Consider the following 17009-nt stretch of genomic DNA (forward strand, 5'->3'; position numbering starts at 1 on the left):
GGATGCGAATCTTTGGCAGTGCTATTTCTCAGGAGTGGAGCATCTCCAGGAAAAGCCAGCAAATCCACAGCACATATTCAGCCGGAGTACAGACAATAAACAGTCAGGCTAGGTAATAACAGAGGGCATCTAGTCAAGAGACAATATCAACATAAATAATGCAAACTTGAATTTAATTGCTCACTTAGAGCAATATTGAGAGTAATATTACTCTGACAAGTTCATTCAAGAAATTCCTGCTTTCCAGATGTTAGAAGAAAAAAAGGAGTTGATTCACTTTCTGCCTTATCTTCTTCTCCTCCTTCTTATCTTTTCCTTCTGTATTATATCGTATCAACTGCCCCAATAGTACTTCTCACCACTGTTCTACCCTGTTTGTTCCTCTTAAGACTTGGAAAGCATTGTGTGTAATATCACAGACACAGCTAATATGAATTGGACACAGTAAATGATTACAGGGTTTCATCTCCATCCAGGTGAATCATGGATCAGGTTATCCGGCTGTTCCAACTGTATTAATATATTTTTACTGTAGCTTCTTTGAAACTGATATTGATATATTAAAGGCTTGCTGTCTGCGGACATATCTGGAGAAACTGATGAAACGATGGTTATCATTCCCTTGGAGTAACTTACGTTTTTTAAGACGAAGTGAGCATACTGAGTAAATTGGTGTTATATTGGCGTCAGAGCTATTTTTGCGATTGGGATTGTATACAATAAGATGTCTTACTAGCTCCTTATTCGCAGTTTAGGAGATAGCAGACACTGGCCGTTTAAATCTGACGGCCAAACGTCGACTGTCGGAACCATAGTTTGGAGATGCACGGGGAAATATATCCTAGACGTACCCGGAAGTTCTCAGGGTGACATTTCAGAACTGGACAAAAATGAAGGGTCTGTACACATGAGTGGGGATGTAGCTAATGACACTGGTATTTCAGTGACTGGTATCGTTTACATTTACCTACAGATAGATCCATAAAGTGAAATATATCAATATGGCAGCTTGGAGCTGCAGGTTTCTGAGACTGGGAGATCCGCTTTTAAGAGGAGCACATTTTATCGCCAGTCGAACAGCACCCGCAACAGACAGGTACGCTAACGAAGCCAGATACATTGGTAGCATGCTAATGTCAGTGTGGCCAGCTTTGTTTGAGTTTAAATCTGTATCTCGTGTTTTACTCTGTACTACAGTGGTTTACCTAACTAAGGCAGAAAGCTAGTTTTGAGTGCACTCATCTATTAGCAGTCTCGCTAGCCACAGAAACACGGGCACTAAATACATGTGCTCGAAACGGTGTAGCAGTCTGGAATAGCTAACTGTACACAACTTCTGAATCTGGGAAGTCTTTCTATCTGAATTAACGTTACAGGAAGTAATGCAGATTAGGTAGCGTTTTCCGACACGTTTTGAGCGGAATAGGAAAGATAAAAATAAGATGTAGCTAAGATAGCTACTGGATATTTCTCCATTTCAGAGTACCTTAATTAAATGAAATTGCTGTGATTCTGTTCTTATACAGGTATTTGGTAAGTTTTCAATTTGTGCGGACCATCAAGAGCTCGACCTGGTGGGATGAACATCTCTCGGAGGAGAATTCAGCCTTCCTGCGGAAAGCGGTTCCGGAGGAGTACGACAGAATGACCGCCAGCAAATTAAACCCCCTGAAAGACGAGCCCTGGCCCAGACACGCGTGGGAGCCAGGTGAGTGTGCGAAACAAAGGTGTCTAGACTTAATAGGTGTAGTGTGACACAGTGTTGCAAATTCAAATCCCAGATAGAGCAGTGCTGTTGTACTTAGGTACTTAACCTGAATGGCTTTGGGAATTATCCTACAAGAGAAATGGCTGACCTCCAAAATGTAAGAAATAAAAATTGCTCTTGATAATGGTATCAACTACTTCAGTTTTTCACTGAACTACTGTACTTCTTTGTAATGTTTTTTCTTTGTAAGTTGTTTTAAATATTACATCTTCCAGTTTTCGTCTATCCTAATTATGATACATGTGAATTCTTACTAGAACAGCTAACTACTTTCGAACACAAAAACACCTCTAGGCCCAGAGTCTCAAATACTGCCGCTGCCCTAACAAGTAATGTTGCTGTAAGAGTGAGGTGTTTACCGTGGTGTTTAAAGGCACCATGTTTTTACAGTACTTCTATCCCATTTGTGGAAAACACTGAAACAGAACACAGCAATGATGATGGATGACTGATGGATTCTTGGGTGGGGGACGTAATACATTTGGAGACAGCAGTGAATGGGGTGAGGGTTTAATCTCGTAACTGTGTGTGTGTGTGTGTGTATGTGTGTGTGTGTGTGTGTGTGTGCCAGGGAGTCGGAGAGTGGGTGTGGTGGCGCTGAAGCTGGGGATGATGCCTATGTGGACAAAAACAGGAGAGAGACAAGCCGTCACCATGCTGCAGGTGAGAGGCAGGGAGAGGGAGGGGCCGCAGATGTCCACCCAGCTAACATTCCTGCAGCATTCTCACAACATTAGCCAATTGCTGCAAGGTCACAACAGCACGGAGGGAACAATGACTTGGCTGGGGCTCTTTTCTAAAGTAAGGCGCAAACAACCAGTCCTGTTTGTGCTATATCTGTCAGCCTGTTTGATTACTCTTTGAGGATTTTCAGTGTGAAGCATGGAGGATAAAGATGGGGATGTTTTTCTTAGGTGGAATTTGAGGGCTCTACTTTCAGTGCACCAAGGGTTAATCTGTGTATGATTGCTACGGTTTTGCACAAAGTGACTTTGTTCAAGGGTGCATTTTACCTTCCTGTTACCAACTGACAGGTCTATTTTTTCTTGAAAATAATGTCATGTTCACTTGAAAAGACACTTGACTTTTTTTTTTAAACACCTCTCCATATAGTTTATATGCATTTATTTATTTCATCTGTCAGTTCATGTGTATTTATTAATAACATAAAGGATTACATGTGTAATCTTACTCATTTAGTTTCTACACCCCTTTGCAGGTGCAAGATTGCCATGTAATCAAGTACCTGTCCAAAGAAGAATATGACGGGCACACTGCAGCTCTGATGGTGGGGGCCAAAAATGTGTCTCCATTCCACGTGAGTATCCAGTAGCCACCCCCAAATTTGTATATTACAGAAAAGCGTCTAGCACGGCAGGGTATGGTTGGATTTTTTATGATTGGAGAGATTCAAAAGTGATTTGCAGCTGTATAGGTTGTAATAAATGCCTTAGTGACAGACTCGTGCAACAAATAGTCCAGACACCTTCAAAGGATATCAGCTCTGTGCCCCCCCCCCCACCCCCCCACCCCCACTACATGAACACTTCAACTGCCTAAAGGCAGTCACCAGCAGCCACTCCTTGAGAAGTAAAGTAAATGGGCCTTGGCAGCTGTAATAGCTGAGAGCATCTTTGAGAGATTACACCAATAATCACTTCACCGCATATTGTAATGGCAAGACATGGTGGCTGAGAGTTTTGGGAAAGAAGTCTAATAGCTTTTTTTGCTTGCAGTGGTGACTAGGGTATTCTCAGAATAAATCTGGAGCAATGGTGTGTTGAGACCTTCATGTGGCCTTGCCTTCTGCCTCTTACAGATTACCTACAGGACCATCACAACTTTCTCATTTTGAGTTTCATTACCGAAAGTACCTGAGTTCCCGACTCTTGCTGTACGGTAATAATGCAGCTCCCTTTCTGTGTACCTCAGCAGAACAGCGGAGGTAGTAAAGAGACAGAACACCCAGGGCTTGATCACAATGTTAGCTGGGGAGTAGAATAATGGAATGGAAAAATCTGTTGGTGAATATCAGCAAATGCTGAAAGATTAGACAAGGAATGTCTCCCCCCCTCCCCGGTTTTGAAATAAAATCGCAGAAGGATACGGCATTGGGTATATTGCTTTCGTCAGGCCATTAACCTTTTGGAGCACGTCAAAATTACACACAGAAGGGTCGACAGTTATCGATCCTTTGCGGATGGTTTGACAGAACCACCATTGATTAGCCCTGAAGTGTTTTTTTTTTTTTTTTTTTTTTTACAATTGAGTTTCGTTGGCCTTTTATAGGAGAGAAAAAAAAAAACTTTGTTCAGTTGGTAGGTGTGAAATATGAAACGCCGTACGGTGTGTAAACAGAGCCCACATGTCAGTAATGCAGGCGCCGAAAGAGGGCTGCTTCATTGCCCAGAAAGCAGAGCTGCACATGGTGGCTGTCAGCGTATCGCGGATTCCGCGGATTCATTTGCAGCCTGACAGGTGGTTTATCTGCTTTAGGACCTTCAGCTTCACCTGTGTCTTGCCTTATTTTGCTTATATTGAAAAGAAAACCCATCTCCACATGCCTATTTCCCCACAGACTACAGCAATTTTACACTAATAAACAGCGTATTGTGCACTGCAGTCCAAAGCGGCAGCCTCGTGCTTCATCCCTGGTCCTCAGTGCCTTCTACTGTGATCTTCCTGAAGAGGCCACTGCATTGAGGTGTCTGATATGAGCATGCTACGCTTGCATCTCAGCAGTTTCCTCTAATACTTCATCCTGGAATATTTCTTACGGTTTTTCTTCTGTTTTTGAAAGAGATGAAGGATCAAGGCCACAGGGGAGCGTCCAAACTACAGGTGGTTAGTTTCAGCATTTCGCCATTCGCTGACACCCTCTCCTGTCTCTCATATGCCCACAGGTATCAGAAACGTCCATGGACATGTTCCGGAAGGCTGGGGTCCCCCCGAAACAGAAGGTGACGACATTCAAGGTGTCCGACAACGCCATTATCAAACCAGGTAAGGCCACTTTGTAAACCTTGATTCTTTACCTTTCAGGTATAGCATTAGTGTTCTCATTCATGGCACTGAGGTGTTTAAGTACATGAACCCCATCATGCCAGGAAAAGAGGAAAGCATAAGAGCTCTGCCAGTTTACTGTGCTTTTTTGAAGGAGACATGAGAAGTAAAATGCTATTTTTATACAGCTGGTGGGCTTGTTAATCTGTTTTTGACAGTAAAAGATTATTTCAGGCATTTAGTGTGAAATGGATTGTTTTGCCTTGTCAGTGTTAATTGTTGAGGAGTTAAATATTTTTGAAGATGGAAAATGAACAGTGTGATTGTTCCACTGGATGAATTTCATTCGTGTCCCACCACACTGTCTGTTGGTGGTGTTACTTGGTGTGACCATAGGCGTAGTAAAGGTAGTGGTAGATTTGTAACTCTCTCTTAAGTTTTTTTTTGGTGTTTGGTTGTAGGCACTCCGCTGTACGCTGCCCACTTCCGCCCGGGGCAGTATGTTGACGTCACAGCCAAAACGTAAGTGAATCCTCATTTGCCTCAGCCTCAACCTCTCATCTCCACTGTTTGGACAGTAGGGCCACTCTGTATAATGATATTAAGGTTTCCTTTACGCTGCAAGTTAGCATTTCTTTGCTTTTTGTGAGGCTGTGATACAGACAACAATAATGTGTTGGCTTAGAGGACATGGAATAGCTCAGCAGCGTCATGGAGCATCTTAGCAGGATTTATACCTGATGCAAATTAAGCCCTTAGAGTGCCGACAGCAGTGTAGCATAGTGGTAAGGAGCAGGACTCATAACTAAAAGGTTGCCGGTTCAATTCCCTGCTGGGGCACTGCTGCTGCACCCTTGGGCAAGGTACTTAACCCACACTTGCCTTAGCAAATATCTAGCTGTATAAATGGATAACATTGTAAAAAAAACTAACCGATGTAAGTCAGTCTGGATAAGAGCCTCTGCTAAATGTCAGTAATGTAACGTAATGTTATAGTGCCAGATTCCCTTTAGACTATAGGCAGAGTGATGGTCTGAGTTGGGCTGAATGGCGTGTTCTCATCATTAAACATATGTTCTTTTACATGGATGGTCCTATGACATAGGGAAGCCTGTAACATTGATGAAGCTTTGAGCGTTGCATTGAAATGCTGAGTTCCTGGACCCCTGTCCTCTGTAGCTGTAGATGATGGGAACATGGCAACAGCCCACAGGACCGGGAGCACCTTTAACCCAGCACTCACAGAGTTCAAACACGCTCAGCGATTCCGACGCGCTTCGTAACATCGAAGGAAATGAATCGAAAGTCCCCGCCGTGACCGGAGTGCCCAGGCTAATAGTCTAGGCAGAAGGCCAGAGGAACGAGAAGCTATTTATCAGCATTTACGCTCTTATGTGCTGGAAGCGCGTTATTAGGTCTGCGTGTTCGTCGTTATCCGGTGCACCCGGGGTTTGGGCTGCAGTTACTGGGTGAGTGGGGTGAGTGAGGGGGAGGCGGACCTGCAGTTCACTTCGTTCTGTTTTGAATTATGATATTCCGCTCCAGCAAAACCTGGATTTGTGATTTCTGCCCCTCACGGCCGCCCCAACTCACTTTATCTTTCTGTTGGCAGTGAAATGATCCGGTTGTAGTTAATTGAGAGCCTTTCTTATTTTAAATCATGCTCATGACCTGTTCTGCCAAATCAGTGAGAGCGTGGGCCATGCAGCAGAGGATTGCATGATTTGCTGTACATGTGCTTATCAAGTCACAAGTTTTGATGAATAAGCCGCTGTAGCATCAGTGCAGGCTCTTACTTGTCTGTGTTGGCGGTCCCCGGGGATCCCTCCTCTGTAGCTTACAAATGCAGCTGCCACAGGGCTGATACAATTCCTTCTGTCCATGGTCTGGCGTGGAGTTTTTGAAGATTTACGCCCCTTGTTAGTGCAGTTTTCCATGTGACATTGTCACAGGATGATATCTTCTGGCTTTTGTCGGTTTTAGTTGACGTTATGTCAATCAGTCAATCACGTGTTACCTGTTGTTGTGCATTTTTGCAATTTCGGTTGTCACAAAATGCTGTACATATGTCATTTGAGCATGACTCATACTTGTCCTTAGCCCAGTCCAATTTGTTTTGTGCCAAGGGGAAATGTTACCAGCTGAACAAAAGGAAGTGCTTGAATAAATAACCAGTACATGAAATTAAGAGCTGTTGGTCTGTAGCTAGGGATCATTGAGGTTTTATGTGAAACATGATTTTAAACTTCCCACAGTTAAGAGAAGTACTCACACTCCTGTCTTTGTCTCTGAGTCGTAACTAGGTTTACAGGAGGTAGAGACAGAGAGAGAGAGAGTTAGGAGAGGGTGAGAGGTTATCAGTGTCAGCAGCAGTGTGATAATTGGATGGAAAAGGCCTGCGTGGCAGCTTTTGTGAATTATTTTAAATGCAGGAAAGTCATTTTAACAAATTTGCAGGTGACAGCGAAAATATGTCATGCATTTTTAGCTCGAAAGTTCAAGGCCTTGGTTGTGGTTATGGGTTTGGGCCCTCCGGCTATGAAAACAGATGATAAAGGCCTGCTGTTGTAAATTTTGAAACGGAAAAGGTTGATAAATTTCACGGCTTCTCACCTGTGGGATTTGGCACCAGGGCCTTGTGCGGTGTTGGTACAGATCAGATGTGATGCCTCTGACCTGGCTCGCTTCCAGCCGTTCTGCCAGCGCTGGAGGTCTTTCACACCTGCTGTCAAATGCCGCGCCTCGAATTCATGTTTAGATCAGAGGTCAGAGGCTGTTAAAACTCCTCTGTTCCCCTGAGACTTGATCCTCCCTGTCTGAGGAGCCCCGGTGTCCAGGCGAAAAGTTGAATCATGATTGACAACAGCTTTGCTTCTGTTCTTCTGTCAGGTCACTCACTTTATTTGGGGAGAAGTAAAGGAAATGAAGGATTCACGCTGTCGGCATTCATTGTTGAGAGTCAAGCTGATTGATTTTTGTGTTTGAAGACTGTAACCATATTCACTCATAAAGGAGTCTTGAGTGTGCGTGCGTGCGTGCGTGCGTGCGTGTGTATGTGTGCATGCGCGCACGTGCATGTGCATGTGTACAAATGGTAAAAACAGACCCAAGGCACAGATGCTTTTAGGTGTTCATTGAGGGCATTTGTCCATGAGACATCAAAAAATAAATGCAACGCTGCTCACCCTCACACTGATAAAGTGGGACTTAATCATCTTTCATCCTTTTATTCTTCTTGAAGAAAAAATACAGACATAAGTGGCAAGGTAACAGAAGGTATAAAAGAGGATTGTAGTGGTGAGAAATGTTTGTCTTATTTTTTTTGTATCTGTGGTTAAACAGAATAAACCAATGAAGGGTAATTAAGTCTGTTTTCTCCCTTCTGAACGTAGGCCATTTTGCGTACAAAAGGCTGAACAAAGTGTATAGAGTTGCCTTCAAGCCATGCTATTTTTAATTGAATTAGCTTTTTACATTCACAAAGCATCATAAGGACAAATGCACCCAAGAACAAGAGCGGCAGGAAAAGTTCCCCTTCTGTGTTGGCTTGTCGTCTGTTACGTTACCAGGCCTTTTCATTAAAACGGGCAAAGCGCGGATGAGTGTAGCGGCCGTTCCTCACAAAGAGCAGCCTGCGGTAAGGCTGCGGTTTCTTCTGAGCGATTTTACAAGAAAAGAAAAGAACAGAACGGAACCGCAGGTCCCCCCCCCCCCACTCCACCACCCCACCACTTCTTCAGACTCACAGTGCTGAAGATGAAAGTGCTGCCCCCCCCCCCCCTCTTATGTATTGTCCACCCTCTTCCTCTCGCTTGCATTGTCCAGGTCCTGCTGCCACTCAAGGGCCCTCAGAGTAGAAGGTCAGCCCACTGAACTCCCCGCCGGCGGCTTGTTAGGGATGAATACCTTCGCCTCTCTCTCTCTCCCCCTCTCTCTCTCTCTCTGTCAGTGCTCCCGATGGCCGGCAGTTAGGCAAAGCATGCTGGGTATTCCTGAAAAGCGAGCCGTCGGAAGTTGCGGGGGGAGGTGGCATTTCGTGTGATTGTGTACAAAGGAGGAATGGGATGCTGATTGAAATCAGTCAAAAACATTAGGACGTTAAACGCAATGTAGTGTTTGTGGCGGCTGTCATCTCTTCAGTTGGTACTCTACTGCAGAAGACAGCAAAATTAGGTTTGGGCCCGCAGAGGTCCAGCTCTCTTGTTTGAGCTGTCTGATGTATACAGAAACAAGCGTAACAGTTTAACAGTGAGATGCATGGCTGCGTTTCACATCTTAAAGGTCCCCATCTCCTCTTCTCTGCGGCTCTGTTTGAGGTTTCTCCGGTGACAGAGCCCGCTTCACGGTGCGGTAGCCGCGGAATTCGATCAGGCTCTGCTCGCTCTAACAGCTCACTGTCACGTTGCCTTGTGTGGAGGAGTGTTTGTTTTATTTTGTCAAAGTCCCACACTTAGCTCGTGCACACACACACACACACACACACACTCACTCATACTCGCAGGTGTGTGCAGACACTTTCACACAGACAGGTGCCACCACACACACTGACATAATACCATACACACATGGAGAAGTGTACATATGCACACATACACGCACACACACTCTCAGGTATGTGCAGAAATAGTCACAGACAGGCGCACACATGCCATCATATGCACTGACATACTTGCATACACACATGGAGACAGGTACATACACACACACACGCACACACACACTGCACACTTGTTTTCTGTGAGCCCCGTATGAAGATTAGGGGTTTGTACATTGCGCTAACCTCAGCTTCTTCTCACTGTAGGACACACCAAGTGCAGGGAAGTCTCTTCTCTCCTCCATTCATCTCTTCTGTCTTAAAAGTCCTGTGTTATTGTCTAAACCTCCAGACTCCAGGGATTGTTTGTGCTTTGCTTGTATTTCTCCTGTTGTCCTCAGCATTTTGAGAGCCATTAATTATGTACTGCTTCTTTCCTGCCTTTGGCCTCTTTGTGTAGAGTCTTGCAGTCAGCTGTGCAAGTCAATAAGCTTTATAAGTACCTGAAGTTTCTCAGGCAGGGCTGAAGTTTGGGTTTGAGTTTAAAACTGGGTCCGTTTATTTGTTGAGTGAGAGCTCACGACAGTGCTGTCAGCAGCATGTAAGCCTGGGCTTTTTAATTTGGTGACCGATGCAGAAATCCAAATTTAAGCATTGTGTATGAAAACACATGTACAGGTAGGTGGTAATCATTCTGCGCAAGGTCTGAGTTTATTCTGAGATCAGAGATCAGAGACAAGTAACATCAGTAACATACAAGTTATGTGTGCTCTGATTTCAGTCCGGAAAAGCACAGTAAGGCTGAAGGACTGTCAGTGTGGCTTCTGGGCTCTAATTACAGGCCTCTCCCAGGACAGCTTGTGTTCTTTCAGAAAACCCTCTCGCAGTGAACCGCTAATAAAACCACAGAAGCTGAAAATCGAATAGTCACAAAGGCAACACCAACTCCAATTTCTTGCACTCTTCACCTTCTTGTAATAGAGTCTTACTGTTTGTTCTAGAATATTCTCACTGCTCGGTTGTACGTGTCAACTGTGGACCAGCACTGATTGCGTGTTGATTTTTTTCCATTCTTGTATGCCTTTTGCCTTCCCAGAATCGGCAAAGGGTTTCAGGGGGTCATGAAGAGATACGGGTTCAAAGGTCAGCCGGCGACCCATGGACAAACAAAGACGCACAGAAGGCCAGGGGCCTCAGGTCCAGGGGGGGTGAGTGCACAGGACACAGGGCGGGGTGGGGGGCAGAGATGCTTGTGCCGCAGTGTCACCCCAGAGACTCTGAGCTGAGTGTGCTGAAAATACACCCGATATAAGGGTCCATTTGTCTCCCTGACAATATGTAGCCACAGCAACACACACACACACAACTATCACTTTTATTTCTATCTTTCCATATGGTCACCCTGAGCAGTTTCTTTAAGAAACATCTTAACCAGACCAGGGCCAGACCATGACACCCTCTCAAAAAACTACCTCTCTGACAACAGATCTATACCACATTCCTCTGACAATATTACAGGCAGTAGTCTACCTTTTCTCCCCCTACTCAAATGTATATAACATACAGTAGTGATGGGACTGTCTAATGGAGCTGCTGTTTGCTTTCAGTGGTTTTTGGTCAGAATGTTCAAGTGGAGAGCACTGTGTATTTATTGATTCATTATGGCGATGTTTTGAGTATCTAGGTATTCTTTCATTCATTCATAGTGGTATTACCAGCAGCAATTCACAAATACCAAATAGTTAAGCCCATGAATTTTTCTTTAAATTCACATCGAACTTATTCAGATATTAGAAAAATAAGATTGCGAAGGACAGAAATACGTTTTCCCTCCTACTTTGTCGGCCCAAATGGTGGAAATAAACACTCAGTGTACAGTATCTATTACTGAGAACTGTACTCGTGTGATTATATCTTTTTCTATAGCAATGCCTTTCTAATGTGGTTACCCAGCCACTTACATGTTTAGTGAAGGCTCTATAGGAAATGGTCTTTACAAACGCAATTATCTTACTGTTACTATGTTTTGAAGATTGATGCTTCCTCTCGTGTCCCCAGCGTAAATAATGCAGTGAGTTTTATCTCTCTTTGGGCCTCGCCGATGATCAAAGCACTCGCTCCCTCTTTGCAGGATCCCGCCAAAGTCTTCAAGGGGAAGAAGATGCCGGGCCGAATGGGGAACGTATACGACACGGCGCATGGGTTACAGGTAAAGGGCAGAGCACATCGCCACACCGTCACAGGCTGCTCCTGCACCTGTGGCTCACAACATCAGCAAAGAGTGTAAAAGAAACAGTGAGTCACAGTGGGTAGGTAGGCTTGTAGCCAGAAGGGTTCAGGTTCAAAGCTCAGGCAACTAGGTGTCCTTGCCGTGCCCTTTATCTGAAGGACTGAATACCCAGCTGTATAAATGGATATGTAATAAGGTAACACTATCTACACTACTAGTGGCCCTGGACAAGGCTGTCTGCTAAGAAAATGTATAAATGTTGTATTGCAACTGTCAGCCCGCCAGTGCGGGACGATAAATGTGGTGATTTATCGTCCAATTACAGAGCGGGCAAAGAGGACGCGCGTAGTCATGACTGAACGCTCGCTCCACGCTTCAATCTGGGCGTGTGCGCGTGGAGGAGTAGTGACTCACTCTGTTCTTCTTTTTTTGTCTGTTGCCCGTCCCCCTGTCCCCGTCCCAGGTTTGGAGAGTCAACACCAAATACAACATCATCTACGTGAAGGGGTCGGTTCCGGGGCACAGGAGCTGCCTGGTCAAGGTAAGGCTCGGCTCCACCAAACGCCCACTGGTCCACGAAATTCAGTTCTCCGGCCGTGTTGAGTTCCAGCAGGCCAGCACGATGTGAGGACACGCCCCAGGGCAGAGACAGGAGCCCCGGAGCTCCACAGAGTTCACACACGCGGAGCGAGTCACCTTGCAGGCCCGCATTAATAATCATTCTCGGTCGCATTGATCACCTCTCTCAGCAGTTTATATTCCTGGTCCGAACGGCCTGCGGGCGAATATCGAGCCGTTAGCATTATGCAGGGAACGGGAAGGAATTACAATCGAAATGACATTAGCGGTGGAGCCGTTGTCTCTGGTGATCAGGCCTGATCGTTTCTCAGCCGTTAACGGGGACATTATGTCAGGCAGAAAGTCTTTGCCAGTGGTTTATAATTGAAGAGGGCAACAGCTGTAAGGCTGGATGTGAAGTTGTGACGCAGCTCGTGGGGAATGTGGGTTCCCAGTGTCCTCTCTGCTCAGCCATAATCACTGAAAGGGGGAATCTTAGCAACTTAAACTGGGAAATTTCAAGGCTTTGATGGGTGGACTGTGCTCCTTAGGCTCTCGAATTATCCTTTGGAATGTCTGCTGTCTGTTCATGTTAAGGGTAATGGTAGATCAATGGCCAGGGGACAAAAAAGGCACCTTCTATTGGGGATTTCTCTGTGGCAGATATTTCATATGATCTTGTCTGACCTCTGGATGACATTATTGAAGCATTTCATGACTAATGTCTCATGCTTAAGGTGGCTTGTTGGCTTACGTCTAATTTCACAGAGTGCACATTATAACCACAGTAGCCCCCAATGCCACAAGACGTATTCACAACCCATAGCTGGGCTCACTGGCAGAAAGGTGTGGCTTTTTAGTGGTCTGTGAATGTGCGGGAACATGTAATGTTGGGTTAGGTAAGGTCCAGCCTAAGGCCTTCACTCAGTAAGGAGCAGCACAAAGTCACAGCAGGTTTCTCTCATCAGGAGGGACGGGGGTTTGGGGAGGGGCGCGGCGGATAGTTTATTTCGTTCACGCATTGATAGGAGACGGCTCCGCCTCTCCCGGTAATGGAATAAACGCGCCTCGCGTTTCGCACCGCTCAGCGCACCCTTGATTTAGGTCGCCGCGGCTCGGACTCCGCTGACCGCATCAGCGCTTTTGAAGGACTTCACCGCGAGCCCCGCCGGCCCGCCGTCACAGGAAAGCCATGAGGCGGATACCTGCGCCTCGCAGAAGTCGTTCGTGGCCCGGGGGTCACGATGGTGCTGACGGTTGCAGTGTTTATTTCGGGGTGTCGCGTTACCATCTGTTTTTCCCTCGTTATGAAGAGAGCCGACTTGGCAGAGAAGAGCGGAAATCGGAGCTTCTTTTAGGTTCGCATTATTTTCTCAATGCCAGAACCTCACATTAACAAAATCTTGTAGGGCGTTTGTGGAGCTGAACTCGTTTAGACCCCTTCCCTCTCTCGTGTGAAGCTCCACAGACAGGCTGAAAGTTTCAGCACGGTTTCTTGATGTTCCCCATGAGGCCTTTACGGTCATCTGTGGTCCATCGTGAGTCAGATGAATTGACAGGGTTCTCTGACATGTTTTATCTTAATGTATAACTGACAACCCCCTGGGCACACCCACCAGGCATTGCTGGGCTGCAACTTCCAAGCAGAGAGGTCTTTGGTTCCCACACCCCCCACCAAATGGACATTGATAACCTTATTTAGTAGGCTTGTCTGAATCTGGTTTGACTTTACTTTATGACTCTTAAAAAATAAAGTTTACAGACCAGTCAGACTGCACCAAAACTAGATCAGAAATAGCCATCCCCCTGAAACAAACCAGACCTCAGCATGCCTTAAGCAGGCAGAAGAAAATCACAGAGCTCATAGTGTTTAAAACTTCAAAGCTCAAAGATTGAGTCTTTCATTGTGAGTGTTTGTATGCAAGTGTTTTTTCGAGAGGTGAAGCAAGCCTTGGTGTCACAGTGGAAGGCTCCACTGGCTCCACACTGTACGGTGTGTTGGCATTGGGAGGAAATGGAGCCGACCTGGAGGAAGCCAGTCACGCAACAGCCCAAGCGAACGCCCCACTTCCTCGAAAAGAGCGGCACCTGAGGTGGCGAGGGGCAGGGCGTCGGGGGGGGTTACGGAAACACAGCATACGCTTCACGTGGTACACCTCCCCACCACCTCCTCTGCGTACTGTGTCCCTAATCCCCGCTCGGCGAACGCGCATCTCCCTTCCACTCTATCAGGGCCTAATCTTCCGTTCAGGAATCGGCCGTCCTCCCCTCCCCTGGTGACTGGTGGAAGCACGCTTTATGCGCCTCGCCGAAAAGGCTTACGACAGGCGTCGCAGAGATAAGCGCTAATGGATTACCGCGATCCCTTTCGCGTGAATCGGAAACAATCGCGGCGAGGTATTAAGAAGGGAGATTGGAAATCATCCCCGAAGCTGATTTCATCACAGGCCAATGGATGCTAATTGAGGACCATACATTTTGCTCCCTCTGCGGTCAGATTTGTAGTGTAGCAGCCTTAGCCGTAGCTACGCTGGCGACCTTGTAGCGTAGTGACCAAGTTCAGTATTGGGACAGGGTCAAATAGGGTCAGGTAAGCCAGTCAGGAGTGGGTGTTAATGTGACGCTCCAGCGTCTCGGTCCACCATCTCTGTGCAGGCTGCCTGATGATCACTTTGAAGCTCCATACCTTGATGTGCTCCTCTGACTGAGTGACCTTTTCAAATTAAACATTTTACACTCGGTGCCAAATTGATAAAAAGCTTTTTCATTTCATCTGTATTCGCAATTATTTTGACAGTGTACAAAATTGAGATTTTTTTTTCTATTAAATTACCTGTCACAACTGCACAAGAAGACCTTTTTATCAGTTTTTTTTTTTAATCATCAGTGTCAAAGAGAAACTTTTTTTTTTATTTGTGGTTATTGCGCCTAGCCTGAACTTTAGCACTTGTCAAGTAGCATGAGTAGTGCTTGATGAGCCAGAGCTGGACAGCTGAATCTAAGACAAGAGTGTGAAGTAAGATGAGAATCCAGCACAGCTAGACTCAGTGGGCAGCTTGTCTGTGTAAGGTGTGTTAGGTTGCTTTGGGTAAGGAGGCAGCGTTCACTGGCACTCAGCAGCCTGTGTATCAGGTCTAACCTCTGCTGAAAAAGCCCACCTTGTGAGCGATGTCAAAAGCCCCTTATTGTGGTGGATAAGACGAAATGCAGATCTCCCATGTTGTGCTGCTGTGGGAGAGACAGCTCTGTCTGGGTGTCTCCGTTTTCCATGCTATTGTGAAATTGTGCCAGCGTTAGTACTGTACTATTACGTGCTGTAGTGCCCCAGGCTAGAGAGACAGTTTCCCATGTTGTGGAGATGGCGTTTTGACTTTGTTCTGTGCTCCCCCCCCGTCCCCCCCAGGTGAGGGACTCTATCCTGCCGACGCGGTTGGAGCACATCCAGAACCCCCCGTTCCCCACCTACTTCACAGACGGAGACGAGGAGCTCCCGGAGGACCTGTACGACGAGGCCGTGTTCCAGTTCGCAGAGCCCTCCGTCACCTTGGCCTAAAAAACCCGCCTCCACATCTGGATCCCACGGGGGATGGGCCGGACCGCGGCGAGAGACACGCAGCTGTCCTCTGCCCGTTTTTGGCCTCCCATCGCCACGGTAACCCACTTTTTAAAACAAAGACAAGCCAGAGGCCATGAGGACATGATAATGTGGGGAGTGCAAGGCTTTCAGAGAACAGCAGAGTGAAATACCTGCAGTTCACATCACCTGGTGCACTTATTCACAAAGCAGTAGGCCTCCATCGCAGCCCTGTGGAATTATTCCGGAATGCCCTCAACATGGACTAATAAATCTGGATGCAAAAGATGTCAGTCAAACTTAGGATCAAATTACTTTGTTTTGAAGGCCTTTGCATATTAATAAAATCCCAAATTCATGAAGTGTACCAAGAAACAAAATGTTTGCAAATAAATTGTAATAAATATCCAATAAACCAACCATCTGCAGTGTCCTTTGGCTGCCTCTTGGTAGATTTCCTGAAGGTTACTTTGATGTCTCAAACAAACCGTTGCCTCTGAAGGGTCTTGCTCCATCATTTCCATATTGTGACGCCTGTCTCTCATACATTGGCATGTCATTCTCCTTAGGGAGGGAAGTTGTTTACCTTGGCTGGGGTGCCAGGGTTGATCTTAGTGTCTGCCTCAGCAAATTATTCCTCACATGATTTAATTAACCATTTCTCCAGCATGGAGTAGGACAGTATGTAGGAATCACACAGGGATAGGTCAGGCAACCTTGGTAATAAGTGAGAGTTTCTTCGCTTAATTAGTTAAATATGTTACCTGCTTAAATCATGGTGTGCCATGATGCTGCTCCATCTAGCACACACTAGTTTGATCCATGCTGTTTTGAGGAGCATTTCCAGAGTTTTTAGGTGGCTTTGCTGAAAACTGGTGATAGTAAGAAGTAACCTTTTATGAGTTTATGAGGGCAGCAGTGTAGTGTGGTGGTGGAGCAGGATTTGTAACCGAAAGGTTGCCAGTTCAATTTTCTGATGCGGCACTGCTGTTGTACCCATGGGTAAGGTACTTAACCCAAAATTGCCTCAGTGAATATTCCAGCGGTATAAATGGGGTAAAAACTGAAAAATTGTAACCTATGTAAGTCCCTCTGGATAGGAGCGTCTGCTAAATGCCAATAATGTAGTGAGTTATGATTTAAAAAATGACATGCCATTCTAAATGTGAAGAAATGGTTCGAGGAGCCATTGTGTGGAGCCACAGTGTGGGTTAGTTTAAATAAGGGGCGCTCATCCAGAACCTGCGGGTTCGCAGCCCGGGCTGGGACACTACTGTTGTGCCCATAAGCAAGGCACTGGGTTTTTTCGGCTCCTGTCAAAATCACTGGTGTTGGTGGGGGG

At 45.9% G+C, this 17009-nt stretch overlaps 1 protein-coding gene across 1 annotated transcript; it reads left to right on the forward strand.

Annotated features, from left to right (window-relative positions):
• The first annotated feature begins 866 nt into the window (after positions 1-866).
• mrpl3 (mitochondrial ribosomal protein L3) lies at positions 867-15911 on the forward strand. Its single transcript, XM_036555583.1, has 10 exons — positions 867-1096; positions 1527-1708; positions 2340-2431; positions 2988-3086; positions 4672-4771; positions 5233-5293; positions 10402-10513; positions 11437-11514; positions 11999-12076; positions 15497-15911. Exons 1-10 carry the CDS (start codon positions 1002-1004, stop codon positions 15644-15646), a joined length of 1047 nt encoding a protein of 348 aa, XP_036411476.1. The 5' UTR covers positions 867-1001; the 3' UTR covers positions 15647-15911.
• The last annotated feature ends 1098 nt before the right edge of the window (positions 15912-17009 follow it).

This window comes from Megalops cyprinoides, chromosome 21 (genome assembly GCF_013368585.1).
Source record: "Megalops cyprinoides isolate fMegCyp1 chromosome 21, fMegCyp1.pri, whole genome shotgun sequence".
Taxonomy (NCBI): Eukaryota; Metazoa; Chordata; class Actinopteri; order Elopiformes; family Megalopidae; genus Megalops; species Megalops cyprinoides.

What these genes read in the sequence shown, in the direction of transcription:
- mrpl3 (XM_036555583.1), top strand. Translation starts at nt 1,002, where the DNA reads ATGGCAGCTTGGAGCTGCAGGTTTCTGAGACTGGGAGATCCGCTTTTA. An exon ending in CAGACACGCGTGGGAGCCAG is followed by an intron (nt 1,709 to 2,339) that starts GTGAGTGTGCGA and finishes TGTGTGTGCCAG; the next exon opens with GGAGTCGGAGAGTGGGTGTG. An exon ending in AAGCCGTCACCATGCTGCAG is followed by an intron (nt 2,432 to 2,987) that starts GTGAGAGGCAGG and finishes ACCCCTTTGCAG; the next exon opens with GTGCAAGATTGCCATGTAAT.